Source organism: Camelina sativa, chromosome 7 (assembly GCF_000633955.1).
Source record: "Camelina sativa cultivar DH55 chromosome 7, Cs, whole genome shotgun sequence".
NCBI classification, from domain to species: domain Eukaryota; kingdom Viridiplantae; phylum Streptophyta; class Magnoliopsida; order Brassicales; family Brassicaceae; genus Camelina; species Camelina sativa.
Genome location: NC_025691.1, coordinates 22,896,606 through 22,906,428, shown reverse-complemented (window position 1 = coordinate 22,906,428; position 9,823 = coordinate 22,896,606). Strand labels below are relative to the sequence as shown.

Genomic DNA, 9,823 nt, shown 5'->3' with positions numbered 1-9,823 from the left:
TATATATATATATATATATATATATTTACATGATTATTAATTTATGATATTATTGGGACCATATTTTACATTGAGATTTCAAAAAAATTATTATCTTATTATCTAATCGAATATTGTTAATTTTTACACTGGCCTGATTTGGGACCAGCAAAATTTATTAATTTATAGTGATTATTAATTTATAGAGTATTAATTTATAGAGGTTTTACTGTACATAAAAATCAGTTTTCAGCAAATAACCATACATACACATTGTTGGAAAATAATTGCAGACTTCCATTCCCATAAGAAGTTACCTACAGTGTGTGTAACGTCTAGAACAAAGTTACCATAAATCATAAATGTAACGTTGTCTTAACCTCACAATCGTGTGGACACTATAGAGTCAATCGAAAATATTATATATAAAGTGGATGTAGGTCGACCATTGGCTTTGAGGCTCACAGCTCACTCCGTCCAAGGGGATACAATGATTGACATAAATCATACATGCATACGTGTGGTCTTCCATCTTTTGACATAATATATCTCTAGTTGCATCCATTATATAAATGAATTAATATTTCTAATTATATAGATGATAGTAAGTTGAATGATCGAAGAGATAATGGTGTCTCTCGCGCAGAGCAATTACTGTATTTTAGAAAACTAAATGAAAAGAGAGTTCCCTCAAAAAAGGAATATATAATCGGTTATGTTACCGTTGTCTCCTACAAAAAATAAGACCGTTAAATTAAACCAAGAAAACATCAGACATAGGTCGGTTTCCTTGACTAATACTGGTATATAACTAATTACTTACGTGTAAACAAACTAATACTAAAAATACATAAATACTTAAACTCATTAACTTGTTGAGATCACCTGCATATTGTTATTACGTGGTTCACCGGACACTGTATTATAAAATTATTAAATTAATCACGTGCATAATAGAGTTATCCTTTTAAGCGAATATTCAGTTAAATTCTCATTTGTCTTCCATAGAATTGACAGCTTAACAATAAGCCATTTCTTGTCATTCTCAATATAGAAAGTTATTGGTCTTAATTGCTGTGACATTAATGGTTATCCTTTATGCCCAAAAGAGATACACTAAGATCCAAAGGGTAATACTATTTTTATTTATATATATATATATATATATATATATATTCCAATGAAAATTACAGTAACAAAGGGACCAAAAGCCTTGTGATATATTGTTTGGAAAATTGGACAAATATTCTCTATTAGACTAGTGCTTCATTACAAAGCTTTTATTTAGTCCAATAACATCTCCAAAAATGTTGCAGATGAATCATGAATTGAAGTTGATAAAAATCGTATTACCAAAAAAACTTTCTATTTTTATAACTAACTAGGTTTTGAACCCATGCTACGCGTGAGTTTATTTGATATATTTTGATAAAAGTTATATATAATTGATTACGGTAATAAAATATTATCTCATAAAAAAAATTAAAATTAGTACTAAGGAAAAAATTAAATTCAGATACATAATTTTTTAAAATAGAAAAATCAGTTGTGTTATAAAATCAAATATGATAAAAAAAAAATCATAAATTNGATTATATTATATCATCAAATAAAATCAACCGTATCATATTATCAAATAACCGTAACCATATATAACAGTAACCGCTTGAACCGTTACCGTATTTAAACGTAACCATTTAACCATTTGTTAAACGGTTCTGGTTAAGGTTACAAAAATTTCTAACCATAACCGATGGTTAATAAACCTTAACCGTGACAACCGTAACTCTGATCATGTCTATGTATAGCTAATAAAACATGTGTGTTTGTCGTCCATCTTTCTTCTTTAAACCTCAACATTTGACTCAAACATCAAATTAAGGTCTTGCGATGTCAATCCTTCTTCCTTAGACCCAAAAATAAAAAATTAATGAAAGAATATCAACTCATCTATAAAATCATACACAAAAATATGTTTTACAGCTCATAAGAAATAAAAAGCACAAATGTAGATAAATAAGATAATTTATGTTTTGCATCAATATTTATAATATTTTAAACTTTTAAAAGGTTTCGAAATATAAAATTTGAACCTTTTAAAAATTTTCAATATTTATAATATTTTAAACTTTTAAAATTTAAAACTTATAATATTTAAAAACTTTTTCAAAGCTAAAAACTTTTCAAAGTTTCAATATTTATAATATTTAAACTTTTAATTTTTTTAAATATTATAGTATTTTTTTGAAACTTTTTAAAGGTTTATTTTGATCAAAAAAAACAGATCAAACCAAAGAAAACTTTTAAACTTGGACGCATGATAAATCAAGCTTTCCTGCTCATTCGTTGTTGGAAGCATATTAATCTTATTTATACTGGTTCTAAACCATTGTCTAAAAAATTTCTAGCCTATGTGGGATATTGTGCTTAATTCTTTGATTTTCATAAATTTAAAATTTTCCTTTTTCTAAAAAATTCTGTAAATTTAAAAAATATTAATGAATGACATGTCAAATCATGATAGATTGTTTAAAATAATTCTTAATATAGAAAATTCTGGAAATTGTATAAAATGTTAGTAAGTGATATGTCAAATTTCTATTGGATGTTTAAAATCCTATGTGGACGGCCTTAGAACCTTATAGCTTCTACTTTTTATTAGTATAGATTCAAATAAAAAATTTATTTTTGAAATCGGTAGCTCAATTAGTATTTTTTTCACATTTCAAGAATAAGAGTTTTAGAAATTTTGTATTCGAAGACTAATAATAGCGAAGAGACTATCTTAATCTTATTTAGTATTTGGAGTACGAGATTTTGAGATTCGGCCCAAAAAAAGTTTTCGTATTAACAAAAACAAATCTCGTAATTTTCTCAAGTGATATACCTTTATAAAATATAAAAAACATTAATGAAAAATAAATGGAGAAAATGTCGTTAAAATACTGAAATTTACATTTCTTTGATTTAAAGCATGAACTTTTCATCTGGTGGAAAAAAGTTATTTTTTGTTATATTCTAAATAATTCACCAACTCTTTGACTTGTTCTTATGAGACATAATGTTAAGTGACCAAACGGAAAAATGATACATGCTTAATTAACCGTTAACGAAATTTTATTAACAAAATAAAATGATGCTGTTTAATCAGACCTAAAACTTCAAATTAAAACTTGATTCTCATTTTCTCCAAATTAAAAACTCTAGATTTGAGGGTTTTAGATTTGATAAATGATGTTGTTTTGTTATTAACGGGTTCATGATTTAAATCAACAAAAAAGTAAATTACAGGATTTTAATGATATTTTACCAAAAATAAATAGGTGTAGATTCTATGCTTTTTATACAATAAAGAAAAGATAAACCGTTTTAAACGCCTCAATCGACGTCAAGTCCTCCTGGTCTTGGTTCAATTTAACTATGTTCCGATAAAATCTTTTTGGTCTTCATCTTTTCCAATCTTTTTCGTCTTCTTCTTCTTTTCAAGCTCACGCACTAAGCTGAGTGAAAAAAGATACGCCTTTTTCCCCCATTTTTTTGCATGTCACAGTAATTCACAAACCCAGAAAACAAAAATATACAAAGAAAAAAACAAAAGTTTTAATTTCTTCTAGAGAAAGAGCCACTCTCTCCACTTCTTTCTTTGTCAATCTTTTTAGACAGAGAGAAAAGTGGCGTAAGAGAGAGAAATAGAGAAAAAACAAGTTGGTGAAGGTGAGAATTTGCGGTTCATATCAGTACAGAGAAATTGTCAGTTATATATGCTTCTTTTTTTTTTTCTCTCTTTAGCTGCTTTAGAACTGAGTGGGTGTGTGCTTTTAACCATTTTCATGATTTGTCAAAATAAAAAAAGAGAGTTTTTTTTTTTTTTTGGCTTCACTAGCTCTCATCAAGTTCATGTTGTTTTGAATTCCAGGTAAAGGGTCCTCTGTTCCGGTGAAAGTTTTAAACTTTCGACGGTGTTGATTGAAATAATCTGACGAGTCGTTGATTCCGGGGAGGAATTAGGGTTTATGAGAGTAAAGGAAGAAACTTTTGGATTTTAGGAGATGGAGATGTTTTAAGAAGAATCGGTTGATCATTGCTTAGGAGTATGAAGATGAACATGAAGAGCTTTCTTAAGAAACTTCATATCACACAGTCAGATGAAGCTCAAGGATCAATTAACAAGTCTAGCGATGTGTCATCATCACCGAGGTCTCATCACAGCAGCAATAGCCCTGAAGTCAAACCCTTTTCTGGTTTATCCAATTGGTTAAGCTCTGTTGGTCATAGAAAAAGCCCTAGTCCACCTAATTCTTTCAATGCCAAGAACAGAGCCGCCAAAGCCGCTAATGATAAAAAGGCTGTGGAACATGGTGATGATGATCATGTTGTTGTTACTGGGTCTGAACGTGTGGAGCTTCAGGATTTAGGATCCAAGGATCCAGCTGTTGAAGAAGAGAATCAGATACAGTTGGCTTTAGAGTTAAGTGCCAAAGAGGATCCTGAGGCTGCTCAGATTGAAGCTATTAAGCAGTTCAGTTTAGGCTCTTCTGCTCCTGAGAACTCTCCAGCTGAACTCATTGCTTATCGATACTGGGTAAGCACTGGATTCAATTCTAGTTCATTACCTTTTTCTTTGGTTTCTCTGCATTACATAAACTCTTTAATTACTCCCAAGAACTCTCTAATTACTTGATCAGTCCAATTGACAAGCTCAAATTATGATTTGTTCTTGTTTGCATTTACAGAATTACAACTGTCTTGGATATGATGACAAGATCTTGGATGGTTTTTATGACTTGTATGGAGTGTTGAATGCATCAGATAGAATACCTCCTTTACTCGATCTTCAAGGGACACCTGTTTCAGACGGTGAGACATGGGAAGCTGTTCTTGTGAACAGAAGTGGGGATTCTAATCTGTTGAGACTTGAACAGATGGCTCTTGATATTGCCGCAAAATCAATATCAGTTTCTTCCTCTGGTTTTGTGAACAGTGAATTGGTTAGGAAACTGGCTATTTCGGTTGGAAATTACATGGGTGGACCAGTTGTGCATCCTGATAGCATGTTGAGATCTTGGAGGAGTTTTAGCTACAGTTTGAAAGCAACTCTTGGAAGCATGGTTTTGCCACTTGGTTCGCTAACTATTGGATTGGCTCGTCACCGTGCCTTGTTATTCAAAGTATGCACTTCGTCAGCTTTTTGTGGTCCATTTTCAATCGAATACGTGGGCTGACATGCCCTTATTGACTTTTAAGTTTATATTATTTTTTATGTCTCGTTCTTTGTATGAAATTTTGTAGGTTTTGTGTGATAGCGTTGGTGTTCCTTGTCGGATAGTCAAAGGACAGCAATATACCGGTTCTGAAGATGTGGCAATGAACTTTATTAAGGCTGATGATGGCAGGTAAATAATCACACTAATGTGTATCATCATTCTCCTTTCAGTCATGTATAGGTTTATGTACTCTGCTGTAGATAAAATTTTTATGTGCTATATTTAATAGGCATAATAGCATATGTACCTATGTCGATATGGAGTTTAGTATATTATCTGCATCTCCTAAAGCTAAACTGAGGCTTGATGAAAGAAATGTTGAGTTATATGCAATGCAATTATGAATTTCAGGGAGTACATTGTTGATCTCATGGGAGATCCAGGCACGCTCATTCCAGCTGATGCAGCTGGACTACAAGTAGACTATGATGAATCTGCCTATACTGCTATTCCTGGAGACAGTGGTTCTATTCAAGTAGCTTCTTCCAGCAATGGGGTTGAGAGTTCATTGGAAGAGAATGCAGAGCTTCGGGTTGGGGAACATCGTTCTAGTACCAAGAGTTCCAGGGAGAGAAATCAATCGGGAGGAGGAGGCGATCTCATTGTTCATCCAAATATATCTAAGGAAGATGTTAAAAATCAGACGGATGTTGAAAAGGCTCCAGTTCAAAACCTCCCAATCAGGCCTATTCATTCTTTTACCCATATGAGATCACCTTCTTGGACTGAAGGTGTTAGCTCCCCAGCTGCGCATAGGATGAAAGTCAAAGATGTTTCACAATATATGATTGATGCTGCCAAAGAGAATCCACGGTTAGCTCAGAAGCTTCATGATGTATTACTTGAAAGCGGAGTTGTAGCTCCTCCCAATCTATTTTCTGAAGTCTATTCCCAGCGATTGGAGGCAACCGTTGAAAGAAAAATCCCGACTGAAGCCAAGAAAGAGAAAGGAAAAGATTTAGAGACAGCTCAGCAAGGAAGACACCAAAACGATTTTGGTCCAGTGCGGTTTTTGCCACCATTACCAAGAGTGCAACCTAAAGCAAATACACATGATCAACGTGATAATGACAAAGTTGTAAGTCAGTCTGATTCTCCGCATTCTGAAGCTTCTTCGACAGAATATGCCAGGACCGTTCCTGCTGCTGTAGCTGCAGCGGCTGTTGTTGCATCTTCAATGGTTGCTGCTGCTGCCAAGTCTGCAAACTCAGACTCATCCACCATAGAACTTCCTGCTGCAGCTGCTGCCACGGCCACTGCTGCTGCAGTTGTGGCAACAGCTGCAGCCGTGTCCAGACAACTTGAATTAGCCTCGAATAGCGATGGCGATGCTGGCTCTGGTGGACATGAGCCTCAAGGTAGTGGGGACTCTAATCTTGGGCCAAATTCAGGGGAAGAAAGAATATCTGACAGATCTGTTGGCAATGAAAGTTCCAAGTCTGACTGTGATGATGTATCTGATTGTGAGATTTTGTGGGAAGAAATTACTTTGGGAGAACGTATTGGACTTGGTACTGACTTATCATCTATTATCTGCTTTGGTGTAACTACCTCTACAATGAATTAAATAGTTTACCTCTTTTGATACAGGATCATATGGAGAAGTGTATCGGGGAGATTGGCACGGGACTGTGAGTATTATATTTGCTTTTCTTATTTCTTATTTGAGTTAGACTTCATGGAAATAGATGAAGAAAGAGTTTAGCGATTCCTTAGATTGAGTTCCGTGTTGTTGAAACTGTTGAACTTGGCAGGAAGTGGCTGTCAAGAAGTTCCTTGATCAAGATCTATCAGGAGAAGCATTGGAGGAATTCAGAAGTGAGGTATTAGCCATCTATTATCTTCTAACCTTTTCTTTTTTTTTTTCCAAATTTTCCATGTTGATAGTTTTATATCAAACCCTTCTTATATATTCTTGTGATGCAAGGTCCGAATCATGAAAAAGCTTAGACATCCCAACATTGTTCTCTTCATGGGAGCTGTGACTCGGCCACCGAATCTCTCAATTGTTACAGAGTTTCTTCCTAGGTAATACTATGATCTTTGCAAGATTTCATTAGTTTAATACAATTCTCATGGCTACAACGACATTCCATCTCCATGTTCATGAGGCGCATGCCTCTGTTTTTCTCTTTTTGATACAAACTATTTTGTGAATCTTCTTTGCATCAATGAGTGTTGTTTAAGTATTTGCTTGAAGTTCTTAAATCTGGATAGTTTGAGCAGGTTCGATTTGGTTGTGCTTAGTTTTTGAATCTTTACAGTAGAGTTTTCTTTCCAAACTTGTGCAGAGGTAGCTTGTATAGATTAATCCACCGGGCAAATAACCAATTAGACGAGAGGAGGCGTCTGAGAATGGCCCTTGATGCTGTATTACTCTTTTTCTATTCACAATCTTTTCTTCCTTTATCTCTATCACCTGTTAAGTATCATATTACTTGTAAAAACTTCAGGCTCGTGGAATGAACTATTTGCACAGCTGTAGTCCAATGATTGTCCATCGCGATCTTAAGTCCCCAAACCTTCTAGTTGACAAAAATTGGGTCGTGAAGGTAAATATAGAATTTATGGTTTCTTACCTACTGGATGATGTTAGTTTGCATAACAAATAATGGAGTTTCATATATATCAGGTGTGTGATTTCGGGTTGTCAAGAATGAAACACAGTACATACCTCTCTTCAAAGTCAACAGCAGGCACGGTAAGCAGCTAGAAGGAAGTTACCGTCCTCCCTGTCTAAATCATCTCTCTTTACAGTTATTGTGATTGCGAGTTTATTAATCTAATGATGTGTTGATCTTATACAGGCTGAATGGATGGCTCCAGAAGTGCTTAGAAACGAACCTGCTAATGAGAAGTATGCTCTTTAATATTTTACTAATGAATATTCATTCTTTATGTTCCCTTTTTTAAGACACTGGCCTAATGTCAGGGTAAAACAATACGTGAAAACAGGTGCGATGTTTACAGCTACGGAGTGATTCTATGGGAACTCTTTACATTACAGCAACCGTGGGGAAAAATGAACGCAATGCAAGTTGTTGGGGCAGTTGGTTTTCAGCATCGACGTCTTGACATCCCAGACTTTGTGGATCCAGCAATTGCAGATATCATCAGTAAATGCTGGCAGACGTGAGTATAAGAAATATATAAAGATTAAGTTTCAGCCAAATGTGAAGTAGTAGTAGTGCTTACACTTCAGAAAATCAGAGTCTTGATTTGTTTTACGGCTTATAAGTTCATCAAACTTGACAATGGGGTTCCTAAGCTTTCTTGTTCTCATGATTTGACTGATACATCTAGTTATTTTTTGTGTGTTTATCAGGGATTCAAAGTTGAGGCCAAGTTTTGCAGAGATAATGGCTTCCCTAAAGCGGCTACAGAGACCTGTAACAGGTTCCAATATCCCAAGACCAGTCCCCACTTCTTCTTCAATAGCAACTGAACATGAACAAAAAGATTGATAACAGAAGAAAGAAGAAAAACATTTTTGTTTGAAGAAAATCTGAAGCTACAGATGTTCCTTGTCTTGTTTTTGTCTCAGCTTCAGTGGTGTCTGAACACATCTTTGTGATTAGAGAAATCAAAAGCAAATTCATAGAAGATGAAGATTGATGAAGGTGAGAAGGGTTTATACTCGTGTGTTGTCTTGCTTGCCAGTGATGTTCATGTCTTTTTTTTTTGTCAACAAACACTCCATTAAATTAAGTTACAAGGTTTTTGGTACTCCCTTCTAGTGGGAGTATGATGCAACCAACTAACTTACATAGGAGGAAAGAAAACCACGGTATGTTGTTTAAACAAGGGTATAACATCCGGGTGAAACTACAACAGAAGAAATAACAAGCTTGAACGCTAACGGACAAATAGCTAAAGCAGAGATAAAGAGCTATTGAAACCATAAAGATAGTGAGAACCACCAAGGAGATATGCCACATGAAGTGATGGGAAGTTAACCAAGACCGAATCACTGGCCGCATAACAACAAATTGCCACACTGGAATACAAAGATTCCGACGGGTTTTTAAAAACCTAATTCGCACTAAAGATGATGAATCTTCAGCTCCCTGAAAAGGGATGCAGCATGTAGGTTGGGAAGAAGTTCCCAAGAGTCGAGTGTCGAAAGAAGGATCCAAGATAGAACCACCTTGCCACACTACGTTGCAAGATCTGAACCAAGTGGATAAGGAAGAGTGGAGATTATGATGAAACCATGTAGTCAAAGGACATTGACATGATGAGGAAATTTTTGCGTTATATCTCTTAATACATAAGAAATGTCTCTCATTAGATGAGGAAATTAAAAAGTTTAAAATGTTTTCACTAAGTTGGCAGCTTAGTGAGGAAAGTCTCTCATTAAATGTGTTATATCCAAGCTGCCCGCTTTCAGAGGTGAATCTCACCGGCATCAGAGCCGGCCAACTACAAGTAGAGAGGGAGGGGGATGTGGATCTAGAGAATGCTTGAACAAAGTCTTCGGAACCTACTAGTAAGGAGCAACCAACTTTATTCTTTGATAAATTGTTACGTACTAGAGGGGCTCCATTCAATTGCCATACACCAGCACGCGAAGTTCCAAA

At 34.8% G+C, this 9,823-nt stretch overlaps 1 protein-coding gene across 3 annotated transcripts; it reads left to right on the top strand.

Moving 5' to 3' along the window:
- LOC104702065 (serine/threonine-protein kinase EDR1-like) lies at positions 3,421 to 8,996 on the top strand. Of its 3 annotated transcripts, none has more exons than XM_010417878.2 (14): positions 3,421 to 3,693; positions 3,896 to 4,561; positions 4,713 to 5,147; positions 5,269 to 5,372; positions 5,595 to 6,754; positions 6,834 to 6,874; positions 6,998 to 7,066; positions 7,171 to 7,271; positions 7,535 to 7,613; positions 7,697 to 7,795; positions 7,876 to 7,944; positions 8,051 to 8,100; positions 8,199 to 8,375; positions 8,569 to 8,996. In XM_010417878.2, exons 2-14 carry the CDS (start codon positions 4,073 to 4,075, stop codon positions 8,705 to 8,707), a joined length of 3,012 nt encoding a protein of 1,003 aa, XP_010416180.1. In that variant the 5' UTR covers positions 3,421 to 3,693; positions 3,896 to 4,072; the 3' UTR covers positions 8,708 to 8,996. The 3 variants fall into 3 exon arrangements, with proteins under 3 accessions (XP_010416180.1, XP_010416181.1, XP_019083345.1); XM_010417879.1 differs by lacking the exon at positions 3,421 to 3,693 and adding an exon at positions 3,769 to 3,787; XM_019227800.1 differs by lacking the exon at positions 3,421 to 3,693 and having other exon boundaries at positions 3,814 to 4,561.